Source organism: Lampetra planeri, chromosome 13 (assembly GCF_965212315.1).
Source record: "Lampetra planeri chromosome 13, kcLamPlan1.2.h2, whole genome shotgun sequence".
Classification (NCBI taxonomy): Eukaryota; Metazoa; Chordata; class Hyperoartia; order Petromyzontiformes; family Petromyzontidae; genus Lampetra; species Lampetra planeri.
In genome coordinates, this window is record NC_136119.1 from 10300574 (window position 1) to 10327565 (window position 26992).

General features: G+C 45.9%; 2 protein-coding genes across 4 annotated transcripts; one reads left to right on the forward strand and one right to left on the reverse strand.

Moving 5' to 3' along the window:
- Positions 1–1809: 1809 nt before the first annotated feature.
- On the reverse strand, positions 1810–5862 carry HYPK (huntingtin interacting protein K). The gene is made up of 4 exons (XM_078600145.1): positions 5617–5862; positions 3943–3998; positions 2957–3008; positions 1810–2096 (listed from the first exon to the last, which is right to left on the reverse strand). Exons 1-4 carry the CDS (start codon positions 5785–5787, stop codon positions 2001–2003), a joined length of 375 nt encoding a protein of 124 aa, XP_078456271.1. The 5' UTR covers positions 5788–5862; the 3' UTR covers positions 1810–2000.
- A 1208-nt stretch (positions 5863–7070) lies between these two features.
- Positions 7071–26416, forward strand: HDGFL2 (HDGF like 2). 3 transcript variants are annotated; one of them, XM_078600146.1, is made up of 16 exons: positions 7071–7650; positions 10410–10486; positions 11056–11194; positions 11604–11813; positions 12498–12650; positions 13977–14057; positions 14163–14328; positions 14970–15057; positions 15769–16090; positions 17441–17523; positions 18249–18322; positions 18814–18884; positions 19879–19980; positions 20922–21114; positions 21667–21769; positions 23228–26416. In XM_078600146.1, the coding sequence occupies exons 1-16, from the start codon at positions 7579–7581 to the stop codon at positions 23319–23321; spliced, it is 2028 nt and encodes a 675-aa protein (XP_078456272.1). In that variant the 5' UTR covers positions 7071–7578; the 3' UTR covers positions 23322–26416. The 3 variants fall into 3 exon arrangements, with proteins under 3 accessions (XP_078456272.1, XP_078456274.1, XP_078456273.1); XM_078600148.1 differs by having other exon boundaries at positions 21676–21769; XM_078600147.1 differs by having other exon boundaries at positions 11607–11813.
- Positions 26417–26992: the final 576 nt, after the last annotated feature.

Below are 26992 nucleotides of genomic sequence, written 5' to 3' on the forward strand. Positions count from 1 at the left end.
AATAACAAAATAACAAATATTTTATTTTAACCTATCTACGTGACCCAATAATTTTAATTCCTGCAGTCACGAAAGCTTTAAGTCATGTTGGACTTATTTCGCACCGTACGTCTCCAACCGATGAATAAAACTTTATATGCGGATTCTGCTCAATTCCTTATTGAGGACATTAGCTTGTGGGAGGGGGGGGGGAGAATAACAACACCTGGAGAAACCCCTCATCACGCAATAATCCAATTGCAGAAAGCATAGGAGCATGCGTCAGCCACCTGAATTCTGTGAAAAAGAGCTTTATCACTCAAATTTTTTAGGAGAAAGCATTTTTACAGGCCCAAGGCATCTCTTATTTTCCCAAATGGATGTGCGTCGTTCCTCGATGTCAATAATTGGAATAAACTGGGAAAGCCAAAACGAGCAACCTCTACTGCCATCTACTGACTACGGCGATTGCCCCAAGAAGTATCAACAACCTCTGCATCATCCACCAAACCTGCTGCAGAGTGCTTGGCCATGACGTTAAACCCTCCATTGCGATGCTATGAAACGTTAATTTGAGTAACCTTGTATCATGGATGCTGCCGTAATATATTGGTTAGCAAAAATAGATTTTCAAAGGCAGAGGTCACCAATTCGTTCTGACGACACCACGCCTGTCAATCCCTTATCAGTGCCTACCTTATTATACAAATTCATCCCTTATTGGTCACCCCGTGCCCTTATGAATCTCAACGCTTAACCTACAAAATCCCATCACAAACAAAAGCATGTCCGTATTGAACCGGCTGTACGCCGTACTAACCTGAAAACTCAATTTCCCTGTACAATATGGGTAAACCGTAAGGTTTGACAGGTATGCAACAGTGCGTAGTTGAAGCAATGAGCACTTTTTTCAAATCCTGTCTGTCAACATAATTTGTCGATCGGAAGATCACGTGGTGGGGAAGTGAGAGTACTCCGTCTGGCCTAGCCAGCGTGAAATCATAGGCCAAACACTCTCAATACGGGTTCTGGAGTTTCCTCCAAGTGGAAGCTCTTCTGCCAGCAGTGGTATGAGCAAGCCATTGTAGGGCTGCATCATGAATCCGTTTCACCAAATTATAGCAGCCCACACATCCTTTGGACGTGACCATCGTTCGTGCCTCCAGCCAGCACTTTTTTTTACAATACATGGTAAAAGTACACGTCGTTAAACGTGGCCCTGCGTCCACCCATGCACCCCCTCCCCTCTGCGTGCTTGGTGGTGCATGGCCTTCGATTAGCACGTTTGTCTACGTACGGCGCGAAAGAAGTTCAACACACATATATAAAACGTGCGCTGGTTGGTGCGTGGCCAGCCAGAAGAAAAAAACACTTTTCGAAAAAAACTATGTTTAGTGAAAGTTATATTTCATTAGTTTCACAATTAATGAATTGCACTTAAATCAATTGACAAAAAACACAATTCAGCCATCATTTTTGACCATGTTGTTTTCTCACTTGTACAGTTGTCATCTCTTTTGCAGTCATAACATGAGCATATAATTTATAAATTAGAATAGCAAGTACAGTAATTTAATCTTGCACTCAAAATTCCATTTGTATCGGGAGCGCAAGGATTGATTTGAATCAATTATTTAACCATATACATAAGTGCTGAGTTACCTTGCATGAAAGCTTCCTCAAACTTTTACTTGCATTGAACTCATTAAGCGGCAAGCCACCTGAATTGCTTTTTGCATGGATACAGCAATAGATCACATGTTGACTTTCTAGACACCAAGGAGATCGGCGTTTCACACTTGAAAAAAGTAAAACGTCGGCAGACTGAAATATCCTCACGTTGTGTACAAAACACTTTTATTATTATAATTCAGAGGACACGTGTAAGCCGCAGAGTTGTGCATCGTTTTGTTCAGGCAGAAGTCAATCGTTGGTATCGCAGCAGTAAAAACTTGGCGCGGAGTGGCGGCGGCGGTGGTGGTGGGGCCAGCTTCAGCAGCAAAGCTGTCTGGTCCAGGTCTTCAGTTGGTAAGGGCAACAAGCGCCTCCACCACATTACCCATGTGCTCACGTAAACTCCTCTCAGCCGCTGTCCGCCCAATCTCCATTTCGTTCATCTACCCACACACCCGTGCGGCACAAAGACAAAAATCCACCGTTCAGACTCGGAGCCTGTTCGGACAGAGTGATGTTAGCAAGAATAAATAAATCCAGCACAGCTCACAAGGGAGTGACGTGGCTCATACCACGTCCCTCCATATTAATTTCTCCAGTGCTAATGGTCTCAGACTGCACCAATTAAGCACCAAGTCAAATGAGTTCAGGTGAGGGCAGGGAGTGTATACTGTACGTGTATAGATGTACAGTACAATGGTATTTTCTGCACTGCCTTCTGGCTGCCCACCACATAACCTCACAGCCTATAACAACCTGTTAATGCAAGGTGGTTTCCCAACCAAAAACTTTCCAGGCTGTTGATATGACCATCACACCACATATCACAGCCAATGATTAGTGATATTAGAGAAACCATGAAGACACGAGGTGGAGGTGTGGTCAGTTGCATACATGCCTGGCTGCATTGGTCTTCCGCCTTGCTACCTTCACAACACCACACTAGGTGGTCATTATAAGCCTAGTTAACCTATGGAAGCCCGATGCTGAGCTCAATTTCCAATTGCTACTAATGTGCATGAACAGGAATCAAACCTGCCAAATTATGATTGAGGCAGTGCGTCAATTAACCACCATGATACCACTATCTTTACACATCAACGGCCACTTGAGTGTAAGTGTATCAGTGTGACTGTGCCAAGTGCCTTCTGAAGCCACAAAACATGTAAAAACACAAATAAATCAAATTATTTTATTCTGAAGTTAACAGAAATTAATAACACATGACCATCATATAATTGACGAACACCCTTTAATATATATTACGTGTTTGTTTTAAATAAGTGAAAGCCTCGTCACTCACGATTAATTCTACATCTTCTTTCCTGATGGTAACCTTGGCAAGTTCATTCTCTCTGCAGAAAATATCATCAGGAAATTAATTCAATACAATGGACAAACATTCATATGGGCCCTTGAATCAGTACATTTTAGTACATACATAATGCATGTAGTATTCATCACACAAAATCACTGCAAGTCCACTTTAAATGAAGCCTCATGTGCATGACAACTGGTATCAACAATTGTTTGCATTTTGACTGCTTGTGTTGTGGTTATTGCAAACATGATCCCTTGTATAAAGGTGTCAGTTTTGTACCAGTTGAAAGGGTAAAAACCTATTACTTTATTGGTATCAACAATGTTGAGCAAGTGTTAACATTAACAAGCCTACATTTTCCGCACATTTTATGGGAATTTAACATTTTAGATGTGTATTGAGCTGGATATGATGGCGCATCCCTGTATCCACTGCATCACACAGATTTGTTGAAACTCCCAAATCCACTGGATTGCAAGGTGGACTGATGTCAGTAAAGCAAATGAGTTCCCGAACTGGACAGAGTTTTGAGCGTTATCTCCTCGTACGCGTGGGTTTTCTGAAGGCAAAACAATGTCCTCTTATATGCAAAACACTTAAATGGAATTGGCCAAACATTCCATGGTGGGATTTTGCACACTAAAAAGGGATTTTGATACTGAAGAAAGACTTCCTAGATAAAGGCCTATGTTATTATAACAATATAATTGGACACATTAAGTTTACCAGTGTCTTGGCTTGCACCCTATCAAAACATATGGCTGCTAATGTTACAAGTCATTTTTCACTCATGTAGATGTTTACATTACACTTGTACGTGTACAGCACTTTTTGCAAATCCACCGCTGGGGTATGCATGGTGGGGGGGGGGGGTTTCACCATACTTTGACAAACTAAAGTTTAACATGATTAGTGCAGCGTAGTAACAAGGGATAATCTCTGCATGGTGTAACAATCGCAGCACTCACCTCTGTTGCTTGGCGGTCTGTTCCTTGGATCGCCTGTCACCAATCACTGACATGGCCTGCAAATGTGACAGCACACAAACCCCTTCAGTTAAAAATTAACCACCGACAATTGTGCATGTATGGCCCCGTGTAATGCCACTGCTGAACGAGAGCGACGCCGCAATGCGAGTCGTGAGGGTATAATGACCATACTTCACCACGCTAGTTAGTGCAGACTGGTGAAGACGGGGGGGCATATGGAACAATGAATCTTAATTCAATGTCTTTTGCTCTCCAAAAGGTAGCCAACTTAAAATGTAATATTCAGAATTACCAGGAGCAACAAAAGCAGTCTTCCCACGTTCGCATCTCACTCTCCGCCGCTTTCCAATCGTCTTCTCCCTTGTCCAAGTCTTCTCTATCACGTGGACGTGTCTTCATAGCTCATCTCTCCAAATGACTATTTCCTATTCCACCAAACCCCTCTCCTCTAATTCTAGATTTGAAGCTTTCGTGACTGCAAGAATTCATATTCTTAGGTTTTTCCGGTAAAGTCACGTAGGTAAAAAATTTAAATTAATAAAAGTAAAATAAAAAAAATCACGACGTTTCGGAGGCAACACAAGCTTCCGTCTTCAGCACTTTCTACCCACTTCCTCCTCTCCCAATATCCACAAATCATCCTCACAGTTCCCACGTATTCGCTTCTGATTTAATATCTCCCACTCAAACTAAACTATTTTTAAATTAAACTTTTTTTTATTTTACCAGGTAAGGCCCACTGAACTATGTAAGATGTTTTTCAGAAGCGACCTGGCTACAAATGATAGCTCGACGAAGTGGCTTATCACGTGGGAATTTATAGAGAGGCATGCAAACTTAAAATATACAACAGGCGTCAGGGTCGGGATCGAAGCCACGACCTCTCTCATACCAGGCGAGGTAGTTAACATCTCGCCACCGCGCACCCACCTCGTCCATCTCTGCCACTCATCCCCTCCCACTCACCTCGTCCTTAGCTCCCACTCACCCCCTCCTCATCCCAACTCAACCTCGTCCATCTCTTCCCCCACCCCACTCATCTCCACCACCCCACTCATCTCCACCCCACTCACCACCACCCCACTCACCACTACCACCCCACTCAGCACCACCACCCCACTCAACACCACCACCCCACTCAGCACCACCACCCCACTCAGCACCACCACCCCACTCAGCACCACCACCCCACTCACCACCACCCCACTCATCTCCACCCCACTCACCACCACCCCACTCACCACCACCACCCCACTCAGCACCACCACCCCACTCAGCACCACCACCCCACTCACCACCACCACCCCACTCACCACCACCACCCCACTCATCATCACCACCCCACTCATCACCACCACCCCACTCACCACCACCACCCCACTCAGCACCACCACCCCACTCATCATCACCACCCCACTCATCACCACCACCCCACTCACCACCACCACCCCACTCATCATCACCACCCCACTCATCACCACCACCCCACTCACCACCACCACCCCACTCAGCACCACCACCCCACTCACCACCACCACCCCACTCATCACCACCACCCCACTCATCACCACCGACTCCTCTCCCCACTCCTCACGTGCCCCACGTGCGCGCACCCCCGCGCGCCGCGCCGCGCGCCTCCCGGATGCCACTCACGCTCTCGAGGCTGGACGCCGAGATCTCCTTGTCCTCGGCGTAGTCGGTGACCTTCTCGAGGTCCGCCGCGCCGCTGTCATGCTTGCGGGGCTTCTCCGCGGGCTTCTCGTCGTGACAGTTCTCCTCCGCGTCCAACTCCAGGTCCGCCTCGCCCTCCGCCATGCTGCCCATCGAGCTCGTGCCGAGAAAGGACTCGGTGACGTCACGCGAGCCGCCGCGTGACGTCACGCGCGCGGGACGGAGATTGTTGTGACGTCATCCGGCCCCGCGCGATGAAGGGGGTGGGGGATTCGTCAGACACAAAGAGCCGTGGACGTGACGTCATGCAGATGGTCGATGTACTTGCAGGAGTTATTCTATGGTTCTTTCGGTAAAGTCACGTGGATCGAAATAAAAAATAGAAAAATGAAAGTAACTAAATAATAAAAAAATAAAATGAATAAAAAAATCAAGTGAATAAAAATAATAAAACTATCACGACGTTTCAATCGCAACACGAAACGTCGTGATAGTTTTATTATTTTTTATTCACTTTATTTTCATTTTCATTATTTTATTGTTATATATTGTTTCTATCTACGTGACTTTACCGAAAGAACCATAGAATATATGAATTCCTGCAGTCAAGAAAGTTTTAATGTACTTGCAGTGGGTTAGTGTAGTTTAATGTTGCTCTTTGGCTCTCCAACACGCCGGTGTGTTGCTGAAATCGCAACGAATTGGCACGTTCTGTTTACGTGACACCCCCCCCCCCCCCCAAAAAAAAAAAACCTGCGTTATGGACATTATTGATCGCGAAAGTCTACGTGTTAAACCACTATGAAGTTACACCATTGGAACCTCATTTACTGGCAAATGAGGTTCCAATGGTGTAAATGCTTACCCTGAGCTCTCATACTCTGATGGTGCATTGTCTTTGAGTTGTGCGCCTTTTGGCGTCATCTGGTCCAACACCATGTGAGACTAATCTCTAAGGAAAGCTGTCTCGGGTGTGGACCAATCAACTTCAAGGACAGTGCATACATTATCAGAGTTATGTTTTTTGTTTGCATTATGACCGCAGGTATTGTGGTCTATGCAAACATGACTCCTTGTTAAAAAAGGTGTCAGTTTTGTTGCCAGATAGAAGGGTAAAAAACTATTATCGCTATGAAGTTCTGCCAAATTTCAATTTAAAGCTTTCGTGACTGCAGGGATTCATCTTCTTGTTTCTTTCGGTAAAGTCACGTAGAAGGGAAGTAATCAAATAATAAAAATAAAACATAATAAAATAATTCTCACGACGTTTCGGCCACAACGCAAGCTGCTGCCATTCAGACAGCACGCGGTGCAGAACCACGCGTGGTTTTTTACGAATTAAAAAATCGCGTTTCGCCCTCCCCCCCAGGCTGCCCCCCCCCTCCCTTCGCCTGCCGGGCACCCGTAGGCCTTTCCGTGCTCCCCCCCCACGACTCCTCCCACCCCTCCTGCAGACGATCGGCGGCCGCTTTCGCGCGCCCTGGGAGCCCGCTCCGTGAGGCTTCTCAGCAGCAGCAGCAGCAACAGCGGCGGCCTCCATTTCACGGAACGACGACGACGTCGTTGTCGTCGCCACCGAAGGCTTTCATCGAAGAGCCCAAAAAAAAATCGCTTCGCCAAGAACCAAGCGACGCCTCAGAGCGGTGGATTTGGGGAGCAACGCGAGGCGATTCTTGGCCCCGTTGCAGGCCACCGTGCTCGCGTTGTGGTTCGCGTCAGGCAGTAGCAGCAGCAACAACAGCAGCAGCAGCAGCGATCCCTCGCTTGATTAGCGAGAACCATCCGCTTGGTCACCACCAACCCCCACCCGGTCTGGACTAAGGAAACCCTCGGTCCCCCGCGGAGGGAAAGGCCGAGCGACCTGGGCCCCGGCGAAACGGAGTGTGGTGGGGCTTCTCCTCGGGCAAACGAGGTTTTTTGCGGCGGCTCGAAGCGGACGAAGCGATGGCACGCGAGTACAAGCCCGGCGACCTGATCTTCGCCAAGATGAAGGGCTACCCGCACTGGCCGGCACGGGTGAGTTTGTGGCTTTTTCCCCCGTGCGGATTGGTGGGCCACTCATCCCCCGTCAATGCACTCGGTCGGCCTCGTTTGCGATGAACGCGATGAACGCGAATGCACAAAGCGGACAAAACGATTCAGTGTCATGCCATGTCACGCCACATCTCATCGCCTTCATCCACCCCCCCTCCCAGTCCTGAGGAGTTGTGACTCTCACGCCACAACATCTCAACATCTCAATGTTGTAGGTTTTAGATTTGAGGGCTCGTATGTCGCAACGTTTGCATTTGTTTGCAGGAACGATTTTGAAATGTTGGCGGTGGTGGTGATGGGGGTGGGATCATGAGGGTTCCTATAAAGAATGTTCTTTAAAGGGGGGCACGGAGTATACTGAGCCGTTAGTTTGTTCCCACCACACGGGTCAAAAGTTGTGTTTTATTTTTAAAGTATATTTCGTGCCGGCTTACTGCAACCTTGGAATTTCTTCCCTTCAGATGATGATTGGAAGTCACGTACGCTCCTTGCGGAACTTTTGTTTTCGCTCGTTTATCGATTGCACGAACGTGCCACTTGGAATGACCGATCTTAGCAATCCCCTTGTTAGGTACGCACCCAGACCGTGAACTCTGGGGCTGTGTCAGATACGAGTTGATTGTCTTGCGTTCATTGAGAATAAACGCATGTTAAAGTCACAAAGGCATCCTGTGGGTTGCGCCTGAACATGACTCGTGTTTTTTTTCTTATTAACAGCTTAAAATTCTTGTTTGGACAGCCTCGCCGCCAACAAATAAGATCTGTTTGCTCAGGGAGCATTGTAAAAGCCCCTTGTCAACCCACTGCTGCACGAGGTGCCCTCCCAATATTGAGTCGCGCGCGTTGCTTGACCATACTTCACCACGATGGTCATTGCAGTTTGGGGGGGGTGTGTGGACGGGAGGCTTGGGACAGAGGGACGGATTTTAGCCGTGGCCGGGAATTGGAAGTCAGGTAGCCGAATTCATCGTGAAGTGTGCAAGCTATTGCGCTAACCACTGCTGCTACCCGTTTGGAACGGTATCTCTTTTCAATATTGTATAGGGCAGCAGTGGACTGGGTTCGTTTTCACAGTCTCATCAGCAAGGCATGGCTGTGTTTATGAATGCACTTTGTACTGTTTATCAATCGGCTTTTTTTGCTGGCACAGAGAATTGTAATATCATTAATCGGCCTTTGAGCCTTCTTTCGGATTAAGGGTTTGCATTACCCTAGTTAAGAGTTTGGCCCGAGATTGATGTAGTTCTGCTGTAGTTCTGCTGGACATCTGTGAAATACTGGACATCTGTGAAAAAAGAAAGAGAGTTATAGCTCATCGGATTCCTCCAGTAAAAATAAAAAAAAATTCATCCTGAGTTGATGAACACTCGGGCCCCATGTCCCCGAGCTAAATTGAACAGGCGGTGCTGAGCCGATGGCTAAAATGCAATATTCCTTTCGTGGGGTACCATTGTCTCCTTTGGAAAACCACTGTCAACCACCCAAAAAGTGAAACTCAGTTCATCATTCTGTCCAAGTTTAATCCATAATACGGACCCATATCTCGCATGCGTTACCCTACCCTACACTGGGCATAGCAATGCATTCGGGCGTTTATATTCATCAAATGTCGCGATTGTGTATGTCTGTGTTGTATGCAACTACAGCCACATCTGCTGTACTGTTCTGCAATATATCAAATCAGCAGCGAGTGATACATTTGCATTGACAGTCTATATGCGTATACAGCAGTGTCCACAGTTCAAAATGCACAGGCTATGCGAATCATTTTAAACTCGTTTTGTCCAAGCGTAACTCTTCATGAACCCTTTACAAATACACGTGTGAGTGCGATGCACGTTTGGGGAGTAGGATTGTCAATTGAAAGATGGATTAATGATGTGAAGTGCCAGACCGCGACGTCGAGTTTCATTCTCTTGGTGAGGAAGAGGCAGCGGGGCCGTGATGCCAATGAGCATAAGCTGGGGGGGGGGGGGTTCCACAATATGACGACGATATATCACGTGATGCAAGGTCACGATAATCGAATCGTCCTCTTATTTGTTTATATTGTGATTAGCATTGTTTGTGCGTTTTTTCCTTAAATATTTAATTTCAGGGCAAAATATGAAATAATGCTGGAAATAAAGTTCACAGTAATAGCTCACGTTCAGAAAAATAGCTATTCGCTATTAAATTCATATTTTATATATGTATGTTGAATTTCCTTCGCACCCTATGTAGTCAACCGTGCAAACCTGAGTAATTAGACTTGATTATGCTTATACGACGTAATACATTTTATTAGTTAAATGTACTTATTGGTTCTCGTGTAACTTACGTTGTGCATGGTTATAAGCGTGATAGGTTTATGTTGAGTGAACCGCAGTTAAATAACGTTAAGTAACCTTGATTGGTCATAGATGTTCTGCAAAGGACAAACAAAACAATAACATTCTTAAATACAATTACATTTTAATGGAAATCGTGATTTCGTAAAACAAATACGTATCTTATATCTTAAAAATTATAGTGTAAACATGAACATGGCAGTGACTCGTGCATTGTATCAACTCCAGACATGACGTTTTAAGTTCGTGTTATGATCTAGAATGTTTACCAAAGTGGCACAGATTTAGAGCCATAAATACATTTGTGAAATTATTGCCATACAAAGTGTGCTGTAGCCACGTGATAACACAGCAGGCTTTTGTTCAGTGCGTGCTCTTAGCTGTGTTGTGTGTGTGTGCGCGCACCGGCAGATCGATGAAGTGGCAGAGGGAGCGGTGAAGCCACCGTCCAGCAAGTATCCCATCTTCTTTTACGGCACTCATGAAACGTGCGTATTACCTGTTGGACTCAGAACATTTATTTAATAATAAACACTCTCGTCACTCTCTCTCTCTCTTTACCCCTCCAATATTTTATTGAAATGGCAAGCCAGGAAAGATGATTAAAACCATATGTGTGTGACTCTAACTAACTTGACTGTTACTGTATAAAGCGCCTCGCTCTAAGTAGAGTAACTTTGTAATGCGGTCATATTTGGTAGCTAATTTGTGTGTGCTCAATCTGCGAGTGTGGGTGGGGAGAGAGTGCTGTGGTGAGTAGGGCACCCCTGCAATATTCAACCACCGGGGTTCGATTCCTGGCCATTGACATCACTGGTAGAAGTATGTAAATTAAACTGGGCTGAGCTTCAACAAATTAAACTCGGCCTAAATTGATCACCCCTCTTGCGTTGTGCCAGCCTCAACAGACTCTCGCGAACCAGCACGTTTACTTGGTCTATCCAAGCAACTAAAGGATTCCTACGTGTGTACGTATGTGTTCGCTAACAGCACTTGCCCCACAAGTCTGTTAAGGCTATATGGGGGATCTTTGTCTTTTTTTGTATGTGTGAGACAGGGCCTTTCTAGGTGTGAAGGATATATTCCCATATATCCAGACCAAGAACAAGTATGGCAAGCCCAATAAGCGCAAGGGCTTTAACGAGGGCCTCTGGGAGATTGAGAATAACCCCAATGTCAAGTTTTCCACTCTCAAGGTTTGTAGCTCGGTGTGAGTCATTTGTTAAAGGCAAAGGATGTGTGCCTATTTGTGTGTCTTTTTTTACTCAACCGTTTTATCGATAACCTTTATTTAACCAGGTTTCTTGTCAAATGTTTGTTTTTGTGAACACCATTCTTAACTCCCAACAAATTATGTTAGATAAAACACTTTTTTCGTATTTTTTGTGCTTTCCACAAATTTGTTCAGTGCATTATTTCTTCCTGGGATTAAAGCCTTAGAACATTGATGTACTTGGTTATTAGCATTACTTTGTATATCAGGCCAAACACTTTAATTTAAGCTGCTCACTGGTGCACCATTATAGATGACAGTGTTATTACCAATGCAACCCTCTCCTCGACCCAGTGACGTAATTCCATCACGTGTTCCCTTGCATCTGCCAGCAGAGTTCAGCCCCGTCGGAGAGCGGCAGTGAGGCCAGCGAAGCGGAGGGCAGTGAGCCGTACGGGGGGCGGCCGTCCCCGCCGGTGAGAGACAGCAGCGAAGGAGAGAGGGCGCCATCGGACCTGGAGGAAGTGGACGATCCTGGCACTCAGGAAAAAGTCCCACCACCGCCTGCCAAGCGTAAAAAACCTGAAGTCGTCTTGGACGTGGTACGCGACACGTCTGACATCATCATTGGACCTTGCTTATTATGGAATACTATGTACAATTGACCCAATATTTCAAGTAATGGCCTGCCGTGTGAGTTGTATGTTTGAGTAGTACTGTTGTGTGTAATCACATATCTTTGTTATAAACCCGCACGAGTGGTGAGTTTTGTGCTGTTCGCCGCTGCCAACGAAGTCACCTATTTATTTTTGCAAATTATTCTCCATTCGCACCATAAGTGCCATGTGGCAAGGCGAAAACATTGTCATTTGGAATTTTCAAAGTAAGCAGTACACCTATTTTGTGACAATAAATGGCCCTACGAGATGTCATTGCTTCTTCATTTAATTCAATCTGGCTGTACACATGTGGTGTAGTGTGCTTCGAGTGATCTTCAATGCATGTTGTTATATTACTAGAACATTTAAGTAAATAATGCTTCACAGTACACAAGTGAACATGTCGGAGCAAAGAGTCAGCACGGCTGTTAAATTACCTATCATTTGTGGCCAGGTCGCTTCTTACAAAGCTATATAGCTCAGTGGGACTTACCTGGTAAAATAAAAATAGTATAGTAGAAAATAAAGTTATGTGAAGTATGGTCCAAAGGCCCTGGGTTTTGTCCGTTCATAATTTCACTGTGTCTGTGCGAGCGTCACTAAGCAAGCGTTCATTTGCACCTTCAGCCGGCCAAACGAGTGAGGCGCTCATCTAGCGAGGAGGCAGGAGCTGCGGAAAGCGGTGCGGAGATGGAGGAATTCCCCGAGGCTTCTCGGAGCCCCTCGGGCTCGGAGTACGAGGAGGAGAGCTCTCACGACTCGGACAAGGGCAGCGACGAGGTGGATATGCCATTACCCTCCTCGTGGTATCGCATTTTTACGTAAAGCTGCTTCAGCAATGCCACTTCTGCCAGCTGACCATATTCAAAGGAGCGTTGCAGCTGACGTTTATAGCTTTCATGCATTAGCACTGTCCGTCTACCTGTAACAAGGGGGCATGATAACTTAAAGGTGATCTTCAAGGGACACATGGTGAACATAAACAAAACCTCAATATAATGTTGTGTTAATAAAACTGTCAAAATTGATCAAAAGGTGTTCCACGCCCTCCCCAGTAGAGCCGCTATCTGAGCCCACTGTTTCATCCTGGTCTACAGATGTCTTGCGCCTGGTGCGTGCTAGAATATTATTATAGTTAGTTATATATGTTTCAGGACAACTGCATATTTTTTTAAAGCATTACAGGCCTGATACATTTGCACGATTTTTCTTTATTCATTGGATAGAAATATATGTTGACATTACATATACACAAAAGTAATGTTTAACATTAACCTTGCCTTGCAGTCTACTTCCTTCATGATATTTATAGCCCTGAATGTTGCGTGTGTCATGTACACGATTGACCCGTCAACCCCTCCTCAAAAACAATGTACTCGAGTTATATAGGTAAGCAAGGGGGGAGAGAGAGAGAGAGTGAGGAGGGGGGGGTGTGGAGAAGGGGAAGGGGGGCTGCGTGAGCGCTAGGGGGAGAAGAAGTGAGGCTGGGGGGGAAAAATCTACTAGTACCCGGTGGGTATGATGGAAACAACCACAACCAGTTAAGGCTTTACCTGGTTAATAGTGGTTGTTTCCATCATACCCTCTGGGTACTAGTAGATTTTTCCGAGTTACTTTCCCTCCGTGTCCCACACTCAGCTTCCCACTTCTAGCCCCGCCTACTTCACTTCTTCTCCCCCTCACGCAGCCTCCTTCCCCTGCCCCCACCCTCTCTCTCTCCCCTTGCCTCTCCCCCCTTTCTTACCTATATAACCTCTTTCCACGGCAGCTCTCGCCTACTTCAGCATTTTTTCTTGCTGTGGTTGTTCCACCTGATGAAGATTGCTTGTGTTGCGATCAAAACGTCGGGATTTGTTTTATTTTATTTCTACCTACGTGACTTTACCGAAAGAACCAAAGAGTATGGATTCCTGCATTCACGAAAGCTTCAAATCAAGATTAATATACTGGTGGTGCGTGCCACTGCACTCCCAGTGTTCTACTCGAGGCAATTAACAAGTAGGCAATGTATTTCCTTTACAACCCCCGAGTCGGTTGTGGATATTCCTACTCGTGTTCAGGCGTTGCATTTTGGCGTAATGGTTTTGTGTTGTGTCCACCGCACAGGACTTTTCCCCAGAGCGAGTGAAAGGGGCGACGCGGGGTGGCCGAGCGACCAGCGGCCCAGCGCGTGGGGGAAGGAGGAAGGTACGGAACCGCACCCTTGCCTTCATCTTGCATCGGCGCGAGCTCTTGCTCGCCCGCCGTGTCGAGCGAGCTCGGTGTTGTTAAGCATCCCCCTTTTTTCCGCAGAAGTCAAAGTCCGTGTCTGAATCTGAATCGGAGGAAGCAGACGATTCCAGCGCTCACGAAAAGGTTCCGTCGCCTGACAAGTCTCCGAAACCTCGTCCAGCCAGCTCGGAGAGCGACTCGGCCGAAGAGCCGTCGCTCGAGGTTTTTTCAAACCCCCCTGAGAAAGGTACCCAGCACTGCCGCGTCACTGATAAAGCACTGCACAGTGCCGCCGCAGTGTTACTGTGGCCAGCTTGTTGATGGTCTACCACAGGCACGGAATGCCACCACGCTTGGGGTTGCGTGCTGTGGCACCATCGAGTTAACGGTCTTGGTTTTGTACAGTCGTCAAAGCTGAAGAAGCTCCATAGCTGCAACGGAACTCATTTACTATGCGGCCAGTAGAAAAAGGAGGCCATCACTTGTTGTATAGTAAGAATATGTATACAAGAAAACCTTGAGGAATTGGAAAACTTTTTCAGGCACATCCTACATTGGGATGTTTTGACCCAATTCTTTGGTGGGTTATCTCCTCGATGAGATAATACTTAAACATGCACACACATGATGTGCTGCCATCTGTTGGGTATCTAGTTTCACAAGTTGGGAGTCTTACAGCACGTGACCTTCAGGTGCCCCACCAACCTCGACACTTTAAATATCTGGATTACTCACACATGCGCCACCACGTCGACTCTATTTTACCACCTTCCTACCATGCAGCCCAAGGCACTCGGTTGGCATTCGCACTTAAAGTGGGCCAGTGTCATTGTGTGTTTGTTTGAGTGCTGAACACAAATACTCACTTTTTGTTATTGTCTTCCGCAGTAGTTGAAAAGAAGGCTCCAGCAAAGCCTCGTCCCAGGAAGGTGGAGAAGCCGCCATCCCCCGTCTCGTCTGACTCCAGCAGCGAGAGGTGAGAGCATCACCGTGTGATGGGACCTGTGACGCATTGTGGGAGCACCGCGAGCCGGGGAGAGTGAATATTTTGGTCAATCAAGTGATGCATGCTCAGAGAAAAACCGCATCTGTAATAGTTTTATGAGAAATTATCGGCATCATCATTATCATCGGACATTTGCATATCCGATTAGCTTGGTTGGCTACGTACGATGCGAAAGAAGTTCAACATACATACATAATTAATCCACTGCGTATTGATGGTCTACCCAAGATGTTGCCACCTTTAATGTTTTTGCGATGTAATAATTCATCTAGCACCGCACATGAGGTGGTTTCATCGCTCCATCTCGTTTCACTTACGATTGCCAGTGGGGAAACTATGGTTGGTGTGTCAAGATTAACGTCGGGAGTGGCAGCCAACGTATGGAACACGCCAATGCTGAGGTCCACTGCAGAGATGGAGCGATGAAATCGGCTCGTGTGCAGTAGCTAGATGGATTGTAGTATTGCAAAGCGGGAGAGATGGTGATGGACTCGATGAGTTATTCATCCATAAGTGGCTCGATCGTGGCTGATGATGATGATGGTAACACGTGCATAAGATGTGTTTGAGCATGCACTATGCCATGTTTGTATATCGAGTCTATATTTGTATTAATTTGCGGCTGCACCCCCTACGTGTGCGTGCGCACGTTTGCGATCGGCACGTCCGCTCGCGTCCCAGCGACGACGGGGACCGCGTGAGCGAGTGGAAGCGGCGCGATGAGGCGCGGCGACGTGAGCTCGAGGAACGCCGGCGTCGCCAGGAGGAGGATGAGCTGCGCAGGATGCGCGAACGCGAGGAGGAGGACCGCCTCCGCGAGGAGGAGGAGAAGAAGGAGCGGGACGATGTCAAGAAGGACAAGAAGGGCAAAGAGGACAAGAAGGGCAAAGAAGACAAGAAGGAGAAGGAGCCCAGGAAGGGGAAGAAGGAGGAAGTGAAGAAGAAGCCAGTGGAGAAAAGTCGACCGAAGCCTTCCTCGTCCTCCTCCGACTCCGAGGTGGAGGTGGGTGCTGCGTTGTTACCACTCGCAAGCAAAAGTGATCGTTATTTCATTTGAACAAGCAATGGGGATTCATCTTCTTGGTTCTTTCGGTAAAGTCACGTTGAAGGGAAATAATGTAATAATACAATAAAACATAATACGTGACTTTACCGAAAGAACCAAGAAGATGAATCCCTGCAGTCACGAAAGCTTTTAATCGAAATTTAAGCAATGGGGAGTTGCAAATCGACCTATCCTCTTAATGGGTTCAACAAAACAAGTACTTTGGGGAATGTCAACCGTCCGTGACCTGTGGGGATAGACTGATGGCCAACGTGAGAATTTAGAATATCCATCACTGCCTCAGGGTCCACCTTTCGGGAAATGAGTGCCCCCACCATTGTTTGGCTATGGAAACAAATGTTGATATGACTTTGACAATTGTCCATTGTAATGTGTACACATTGCCCATTGCAATTATATTGTGCTGTGTTGAATGGGTTCTCGGTGTTAATGGAGCATTCTTCGCTTCACCGTCAGGCAACCCTTCAGCATTTGTTTTCACAAGTCACATTGGTCTATAAGAGGCTAATATGCTGGTGGACCTACATGCTTTTATTTGTTATGTTTCAGTGGTAGGACATATTCTTGCGTGGTTTTATGTACTTGGTAACTACAGCGTGTTGCCCCACTCGCATTGTTGCATGTGCCCACACTAACTGACTCGTAGGCTCCCGAGCAATTTCTCTCGAATGTGTCTGCGGTGGTGGCAGTGAGCCAGTGGGTGGTGAGACCACAACCCGCATCTTGTCATTTCATCAATCAGCCCTTGTCAAGATGACAATATCACGTACAAATTGAGTATCGGACTATCATGTTTAATTTTCTGAGTCAATAAAATATCAACTACTAATCAAGTAAATCCAGCCATTGACCCATTTTATACCATTACAGTGCTTGTGTGGTTTTATTCTCCTATTCTACCCCGTAGTCTTTAACTCCCTAACCCATAAATATTTCCCGTTTAATCCTTGCTCCTATTCAACCCCAGGCTCCCAATACCTTTTTTCCCTCTATCAATGACTGATTGCCTCTATAAAAAATCCACTCGTTTTGAAATGCAGATGCTATATAAATAGTTTATTTGCCCGTCGGTAATTCCATCACCATTAACTCTATTTTCAGATTAGACGGTGCTCCTGCTACAAATAACCGCAGAAAGCAACGGAAATTGGCACTTTAATTATATCAGTTTTGAATACTTGAGAAACTTTTATCTGTGGATCTCAGTGGCGGGGGTGGTGGGAGATGGTATGGGCTATGAAGTGTTTGCCATTTCTCAGCGCCGTTCGGCTTGTGTCGCCGCTGCAGGTGAAGAAGGAGAAGAAAGAGAGCGCTCCTCGTAGGGCGCCGCCCAAAAGGCAGCCCGACCGCAAGCCGGCCAAGGAGAAGAAGTGAGCGGCCGTTGCCCGCTTACATTACACACAGTCAGCCAACAGCAGTAGATGTCGGTGTTCGTTTGCCCTGTATACACCCGAGTAAAAGCGCGAGACTGTGTCAGTTGATTGCATGGTAGGAAACAAAGCTGTCATGCTAACTCTCACAAGGCCAGCCCATACCCTTTGCACTTGAAAGTCAAGTTCTTGATCTAGTTTACAATACAAGCGTTCTCTATGATTATACTCTAACAAGCACAACGGTAACCCTAGCAAGTGTAGCTCTGTCCGTAACAAGCTTAGCCCTAAATCTGACTAAAAACACACACTGACATCTTAATTACCTTAACAAGAACAACTCTAACCACAACAAGGTCATCAGAATAGACCTCATCCTTACAATGATATCATTTTCCCGAACATATCAAGCCAAGGTTAATAATCCATAACTAAAACATGTGTTCTAACCCTAGCAAATACACAGCGTTCAAAGACCAGTTTTTACATAATTTCAACTCTTACACTCCCCCTTCACAAGTCTAGCCCTCGTCACTAACCCAGGCACTCGAATAATTGGGGAACAGCTGCATTTCTAGATATCGTGGCTCCGTATGTCCCCATTGCCAAGTGTTTTGAGAACCTGATCTGCAATGATGCGGAACGCCCTGGCTGTCAGAATGACGGCGCAAACTCAGGCTGCATCCTCCCGTCATGAGCGTCTCGCCCCTCCTCGCTTCCTGCAGGCAGCTGAAGGAAGAGGAGAAGGAGCGTAAAAAGCAGGAGAAGCTGCAGCTGAAGAAGGTGGAGAAGAAACGAGGTTGGTGTTTGATTTTCACTCCCATCTTAGTTGCCTTGGCAGGTCATTTTGACCGGAGTGGTTACCCTGTGAGTTATTTGTTGATTGAATCAGGTTAAATTAGTCACATGGATTATTAGGAGACAACATGATCCTTGATGCGTCGTGCCACACCGTCGGCGATGTATTAAGTTGTACAAATGTAGAGTTGGAATGCTAAAGGTCATGTATAGAGTAAAGTTCCCTGTGTCTCTGGACCCCTTCTTAAAAGAGTCCTGCATTGACTTATTCAATAAATAAGCTATATTTCCGACAACAATGGACAACTACTTACAAAAATAACACCCCATGTGATTAATTAAATTGATTTATATTTTTTTACTTGTAAGTCGCCTAATTTGTGGAACGACATCGGACTACATTTTCAATTTATTGTTGGAGCTGCCCTTCATTACTTCTGCTCACTCCGCAGCACACTTAACCACAAGCTCTCCTCCCCATGCTTCCAACAGAAATATCCATGGAGCAGCGGCTCAACAAGCTGCACGTGGAGATGAAGCTTTCGCTGAGCTACGCCAACCCCGTACGCATCACGTCACAGCGTCACAGCCTAGACTAACGTAGCCCTGGTGAACGATACTAGGCGCTGCTGGACTTGATTGCCTTCCACCAGACTTGGATACGCACCGAGGGATGGAATGATTCACCAACCCACCCCCTGTAGATTCGACAAATTGTTGCGATCCATGGTCGAAATTCAATTAAAGATTTTTTTTTTTAAATAACATAGCCGTTATTAAAAAGATGGCTTGCAACGGTGACGTTACGTGAACCCATTGCATGCAGTATTAATGAATTTTTTTACAAGTGCCAACTTAAGCTGTGACTAAATACTTGACTGTCTACCAATGGACACTTTTATAAATACCAATTCATGACTTTGCAGTGCACCACTAGGAACTTGGCTGTACACCAGCGGAGGCTCTCTGCTATGCTCCGCTAGAGAATTGGCAATGTATCAACAGTGTGTACTGCAGAGGTTGTGCAAAAACCCACCATGCCGTATGTACTGGAGTCTGATAAATATGCATCTGGAAACTTTTCACTCGGGAGGGGTAATGCTTTACTGTCGCATGTATTTCACCATGGCAGCTTGGGAATTCTCATAGAAATTTAACCATGCTGCTTATAAGTATCCTGAGCTTGTAGTAGAACAAAGTGTAGTGCACACTCCATGGGGTTGAGTAGTGGCACGATGGTTAGCTCACTGCGTTATAAACCTCACGACCATTGGTAACGTCAGTGGCGAGTAAGATCTGAACCAGTCGTGGGCTCAACGCCACCAACCCGTACTCACCATCGCAATGGAGTAGTCGACCCCCATGACCGGCATGGCGTGGGGAGGCCTTAATCAAGTGGTGGATTGACAAAGGATTGCATTTTATTATTGTTGTACGCCACGTGCACTTTCAAAAAAAAAAACTGCCTATGCTTGCAAGCAGTTGGGAAAGATGTATGTGATGTATTGCATTGGATACACTGGAAGTGGCTAATACATCAAATCTTTTTTTCTGCAGGACATTGCCAAATGTTTACAATGCATGGATGAGCTGGGTTCCCTAAAGCTGACGGCCCAGTTGCTGCACAAACACCAGGACCTCGTCGCCACCCTGAAAAAAGTACGTGTCGTTTGCTAATCCACATGAAAAACACCTCACCCACCCTCTTTTACTAGGACTGGCTTTTAAGAAACCATGATGTACTGACGTGGCCAGGTGGCTATTGATGGTTTCAGCCTGGTCACAAATAATTGCACAAAAAACGTGTTACGTTAAATTTGGTTTTATACTTCATTTGGCTAAATTCCAGCGCTAAGGATTAAAAATATCAAAATTAGAATATGTATTTATACTGGAGGAATCCGATGAGCTATAAAGCTCTTTTTCACAGTTTGTCACGTGGAAAATATTACTCCCAGTGACAGGGCAGGTTGTAAAGTGCTGCCATCTTATTTGTGGATCAGAGGTCCCTTCAAGAGATTCAGAGGTTGTTCTGTGGTATCTGCTTTTGTGGGCTGTTTTCTAACACAAAGGGTTCCATTGGTCTGTGAAAGTTGCAAATGGATACCTAGTCTCGTGACGTGACACCGACAGCATGATCAGGATAAATTTGTGCTAGGGACTTGACGAAATAGGCTTGATTCCCGACCACGGATAACATCGGTAACGAGTAATATCTGAACTGGTCCTGTGCGCACCGCCTTCACCAACCCATGTTGATCAGCATGGTGAAATAGTCAAACAGCCCCCATAACTGACATGGCGTGGGGGGAGGCCTTCAACCAACAGTGGATTGAAAAGGGTTGCAATTTATAATGTTTGCACACTACACATACATTTTAAAAGCATAGAAGACCAAGCTCGACCAAACTTGGATTATACGTGACGGTGAAAAACCTGCATGCTAAAGGGTGTTTCTCGCAGTTCTATTCGTATCTTGCGTAACAGTCTTGACAGGTCATTAAAAATAAAGGATCGTTTCTAGGGAGATTGGATTTCATGCAGTGGCCATGTCTCACACCGTGATGGTGGCTCGCCCCTCCCCTCCCCCACCGGTACAGGCGCGGCGGTATAAAGCGAACGAGGACGTCATGAAGAAGGCGACGCTCGTCTACAACAACCTGAAGAACGCGTTCGTGGGCCCCGGCGGTGGCGAGAGACCGCCGGGCCGACTCAGCGGGGATCGGCTCAGCACCGACACCGCTCCGACGGCGGCCGAGGACGGAGCGGAAACGCAGAAGAAAAACGACGCCGGTCAGAAACGTAGCCCAGCGTGGCACCTTCACCACCACACCCTGCCGTGCCTTACCCCTCGTCCTGCGTTCAGCAATCCTGCGTGTCACTTTTAACGGGGATGCAGGCTAACGATGATTCACCTGCTCATGTTATTTGATCAGATTTGGAATGAGCACTTGACTATAGAATATAGTTTTTTTCGTGCGTGTGCTCTCTTGAAATGTATTCATTTTCTGTCTCGCTTGTATTGTCTCATGCATACTTTTTTTGCGCTGTCTTGGCTTCTGCTATAATGCCCATATGTTAAGCCCCATACCCTAAACACTGCCACAGCTATTTCTGATTGAGTACGACCATAGGCTGGAATCGCGTGACTTCTCTTGTTAAGTTTCTCCTCTCTCACGGCCGGAGTGAGCAAAGTTGAGCGATGGACATTCAGGAGGCAGGCTTCCAGCACCGTTCTTTGGTTATATTTTGTCAGTCGCTCAACTTGGCGAGTTCCAGCGGAGAGAGGAAAGGTTCATAATAACGCCTCATTGATTTTGCATTTGATGTTGTTACCGTCATGAGGTGGAGAAGACCTGAGTGTGAACGGGGCAATACAGAAGCAAGACATGGATGCGAGGGAGGAACAGACCCAAGATGCGATGAAGTCGGAGCAGCCCAAGGAGAGGTGAGTGCGTTTAAAAGCCACTGCCAGGTTGGCACTCGAAAGACTCGCGCAGGAGATCAGCATCATGAACTTGCACCTTCATCGAAACGAGCAATCCTGATCACAACTTGCACACGGGCAATTCATCGAACACATCTCCGTTGTGACGTGCGTACGTACGTTACATGCGTGTTCATTGCGGCAGGCCACTGTTTGCCAGTGTCGCAGAAAGTATTGGATGGTTGGACATGATTGCTCAAGTTTCACTTATTCTATGCTTGTTGGGGCCAGATGCACCTCGTTGCAAAGCAGGATAAGGGATCGCTTTGGGTCCACTTGTCACTGTGTGTAACTTAGGCTTTGATGAAGGATAAGGATAGCATTTAATTTAAATACTGGTTGTTTGAAGTAGTGAGTTTGCCCACATAATGTATGCATGCAAGCTACTGTTTGATTTAACCCTTTGTTGAGTTTACAAAGCATGGGAAAAGTCCGTGGCCTTGCCCTTGAGTCGTTTATCTACATGTAGGACAATACGGGAACATATTTTTTTAATTTGAGTTGTAAGAATGTTGGCATTTTAAATGAGATTTAAAATATTTATTTGAAAGCGGCATTTCATGATTGACAGTGACATTCTGGGAATGGCTGAAATGAACCAAAACATCTTAAGTATTGTTAACTGACATTACACCTAACTGTATACTTATGTCATACTTTATATTTATACATTTTCTTTAAATATAAATTTTAATAAATTGCCAGACACAAGTGCTATATTTTAGGTCTACTGAATGTGTACCCGTTAAGTATTCCATATTCCACTACGTTATCGGCATATCTTACAGAATCTGTGGTATAGTTCCAGCCACACTGCACTGCAATCCCAGCAACTCTGGACGTGTTCATTTGTTACAGTTGGACTAAACTTAGCCTGGGCACCTTTAAGGTCAACTCTGTCTAAAACAACCGTTTAAAATGATTCGGTCATGGGCGTGAGCACTGAAGAAAAAGGTGGTCAAGCGTGCCGTAGGATTTACCACCTCCTTGTTGCCATGCTGGCTTTACTATGTGCTTTCAAACAGAACTTTCATATCTCTGTGTGCCTGGGTGGCAGGGGTGGCTTACTTGTGCCTCACAGTAAGAAGGGCCTGGGTTCGACTTCTAACCTGGGAACCTTATGTGGAGTTGTTTTTGTTGATATTCTCCCCTCTTCTTGCATGGGTTTTCTCTGGATACTCTGTGTTCTCGCATAACAAAAGTAAATCAATTACAATGCAACTACTACTGGCCAAACATCCAATAACTGAAATATTTCCTGCATACTACTCATTTGGGATGACACCACAGCAACATCCCCCCCCCCACTGCAAATTCTTCGCAGGACCCTCGTGAAAAAGTATTGAGATTCGGTGAGGCCTTCCTGGCTAAACACGCATAATAATAATGATGTGCGTGTTTGTGTCTTTCATATGTCAGCGCCCATCTAACACCAGCAGCAGGCCCTGTCGAGAAGCCACCTCCCGATGGCCCAGATGTCGCCACATCGACGGAACCTGCGAACGGGAGCTGAGAAAACCGTGTCGTCTGCATTGCAACATTTGGCTTCGTCGCAGTTCCCTTGACATCACGCAAATCGCACGCAGTCATGCGCACAACACTCGCGGGGTATACACGCACGTGACGCACACACCTGCTCGCTGCTCTCCAGCCTCAACCTTAATGCTAGGTGTGCGCTGCGCGATAATGACAAGCACTGTGGCAGGCAATGTTGCTACCATGGTCCTGTGCAGGGTGGGGGGTGGGTGGGCACCATTGTACAGCCACACGGTCTTTGGAAAAAAAAAGTGTGGATTTTCCATTGAGAACACAATTATGCAGATTGTGGGTTTATTGTACTCGCCTCTTATCATTGTGGGGAACTTGTTGTCCATTGTCCTTCTGCAGGCGTTGTCAAAAAGCCAGCTTCTCCCACGTGTGCAGCAGTGGTTACTAATTCCCAAGGAGCTGCTCTCCACTAATGGCAACTGTGGTCCCACATGCACAGGAGGGCAGGTTTAGCACATTGGTTGGCAGTCAAGAGTCAAGTTGCTAATGTAGTTTGTAGTCCGTCTTTAATTCTACCCATTACCGTTATTTCGTCGGTACTTATATGAAGTGCGCCTTAAGAAGTGTGGACGTGGGTATTTAGAAGCCACTGCTGTGACTAGACAATAGAGACACAGAGCGGGCCCAGAATATAGGAAGAGGCTTCTTCAATGTGCTTCATTAGCCCAGCTGTGACGTGTGGTGGGTTTTTCGCAACCTGTGTTAAAGTGGAATGTCGCTGAGCTAATTACTGTGCAGTCTCCACCTCTCCTTGCATTGGGAGAGCTTCCCTACATCTTTAGTGGCTTCCCAACTCGTGAAAAAGTTCCATCAAAGCACAAGTGTGTGATCAAATAGCGCTAAAAGTTGGGCTGTAAACTGTGGATTGTTCACACCTCTGCGAACCAACAGGTGCCATTTATGACCCTTTTTTTAATACCTTATGTATTTGATAACTCTTTGGACAAGTAAAATTTAGTCTTTAACGGTTTTAAAAGCGTACACATTTAAAATTGTGAGTGGGGTGTGTCGCAATGCCGGGGGCAAAGTGAGGCTGTGGCGGCTGGCCATTGAGTTGTGCCGTTTAACATCGGTACGGGCTTCTATGGAAGTGGCTAATGCAGAAAAAAATCTTCGTAAAGCATCCGCCAGTGCTGGAATTAAAGCCAGTTGGTCTGGTAGAGACAGACTGACAGGGCGACCTGTGTGATATCTCCTGGAATTCATCGGAATCCCAGGCTTGTGGAAGTGAATTGTTGCAGCAGCTTAGCCAGTGAGTCCAGGATTTCCCGCTCGCTGCCGTGTGTATCCTTGCCAAGGCCACCAGCTTCTCTAGTTTAGAATTGCAGTTATTGTAGGCACCTCGGACTGACTGGCATTTCAGGTCTCCCTTATGTTAAGTTTTGTATGAATGTACCAGTGTGTAGCGTATTTCCGATCTCCCAACGTGTTCCTCTCCGCTTTGCAACGCCGTGTGCACACGTTATTGTTACTGATAAGAGAGTAGCCTCGATATGGTTATGGGCTGCAGACGCTCTCCGTTTCACACAACACGCACACGATTAGCAGGGTTTTTTTTTAAAGACATTTGAAATTAATTGGAAAAAAATATATCTGTGCTGTGCAGACTGTGTTATGCCATGCGTGGATTATACTTCCAAATGGGTTAATTTTATGGTCGAATTGGATTGGCCATTGATAATGTAACTCTTGGCTGTTTAGATGTGTTGGTTTGTTATTTTTAATAATTATTTTATATGTTGAGCAGTCTTAGTTCTGCAGCGAAAATAAGTAGGAACCTTTAAATACCTTAAAATGACCTGTGGTACGGTGTTATAGTGAGGCCAGGGAATTCAGATTTAAGAACGTTATTGATGATGCGCTGTTCATTAAGCGTTACTGCCTGCAGTTAAACGTGCTGACAGCTAAGAGATGCCCCCCTTCAATATAACAAGCTAACCAAAGAGAAGGGTATGATAGAACCAGGTTGGTTGGCTGGAATCTGTATCTCTTTAGGAAGTTTTAGTCGTTAACCCATTGAGTTTTTTTTATATTTTCCATATAAATTGGTGTAAATGAGTTTGCCACATAACACATGGACCAAATTATCAAAGATCAAAAGCAATAAAACGGACATTTCTCGCCACAATCTGTTAAAATCCAAACGTGTGCATATTTTCTTGCCGCTGCTGGTGTGTGCAGTCAAGCGCACAGCACAAGCGGTGTTGACAGGGCACGTTTCCACTTTTATATTATGACCTGTTCAATATCATCACGCCGTTACTTCCCTGGTTATAAGCAGCACCATCGGTCCTCAATATAATAACAATGTCTGCCAATCGTGTTGATCTTTGACAATGTTCTACCATGTTTTATATTACTGGTGGCTCACTGAACATCCCGTTTCTCCAAGGGTGCCGACTGACCCTCCCAAAAGTGTGCCCGTTCACGTTGTCTTAGAGTGTTTAATGCATTTGGAGAAGGCATCCTTTCCTAAAACAGCAGTTTTTTAGGAAGCCCCGTTTGTTCAAATAACACCTGCCATCAACAGATTTTCCCTGAGACCAGTGTCTTTTTCATTGCAAGGCCCCGAATACACCCCATCGTGCTGTCAAAACTCAATGGTTTCAAATGTGCGGCGATCGTCGCACTGATGTCTAATCGGTGAAAGTGCCACACCCCCCACGAAAATGAGTGTCCCTCCCCAAGCCCTGCGGGTTGTGTACGGGTTATTTCATCTTCACCACACCGTTCAGTGCGGGTAAGTGAAGGCAGGACGCATAGACGTTGGGAGCATTGCACAGGACAACAATGTATTTTGCTCCACCGTACCCAGTTGGCAACGCGCAACCCCATGAGTAAAGCAGCAGTGGTGGCAGGCAATTTGTCAACTGCATTTCTCTGGCCATGTGAACATCTTCCAGCAGAAACCGAGGTGTATGAAGATACTTCAAAATAGGTTTAAGTGTAAGTGACGCTATGTAAATATGTGCCAGACTTAAACATTTCCTACTCTTCACAAGTTGTGTTTGTGTGCCTGTGTTTTGACTATACAATTCATTAAAACATTGTTGGACTTTTTTTTCTACCCACATGTTGAAAATCAAAATAATTAAACAATGATGGAGGCGTACCATTATTGAAAACTTCAAACAGAAGCGGTGTGATAGTTGATCCGGGCTGAGGTAAAAGGTTGACTACCACAACATGTTACAGCCCTGTTGTCAATCCACTCTTGGATGACGGTCTCCCGATGCCATGCGGCTAATGGGAGTTATTTGACCACACTTTACCATGTTAGTGCCGGTTGATGGTGGGGTGCATAGTTGTGGGCCATTAGAAGTGCAGTACACACAATGGAGTTATTGCATTGCCCTCTGCTTTCCACCACGTTGCCCTGCAGCCTCGTATGCATAATAGTTGCTCATCCAAGCTATTCGGGCATTATGAAGGCTCAACCTCACCTGATCAGTTGCTCTTCCGCAAAAAATGCGCAAGCTGTAATATATTATTGCAGGGGATTTGGTTTGAAACTATGGGCAGGTATTTTCCACTTTTTATTTAGTATGGAATGGTGTTTGCCACCAGTGAAACTTTACTTTTGAGTCCTGTACCCCTTTTGTGCCACCTCAGTCCTGATTTGCTGCCAGTTCACTG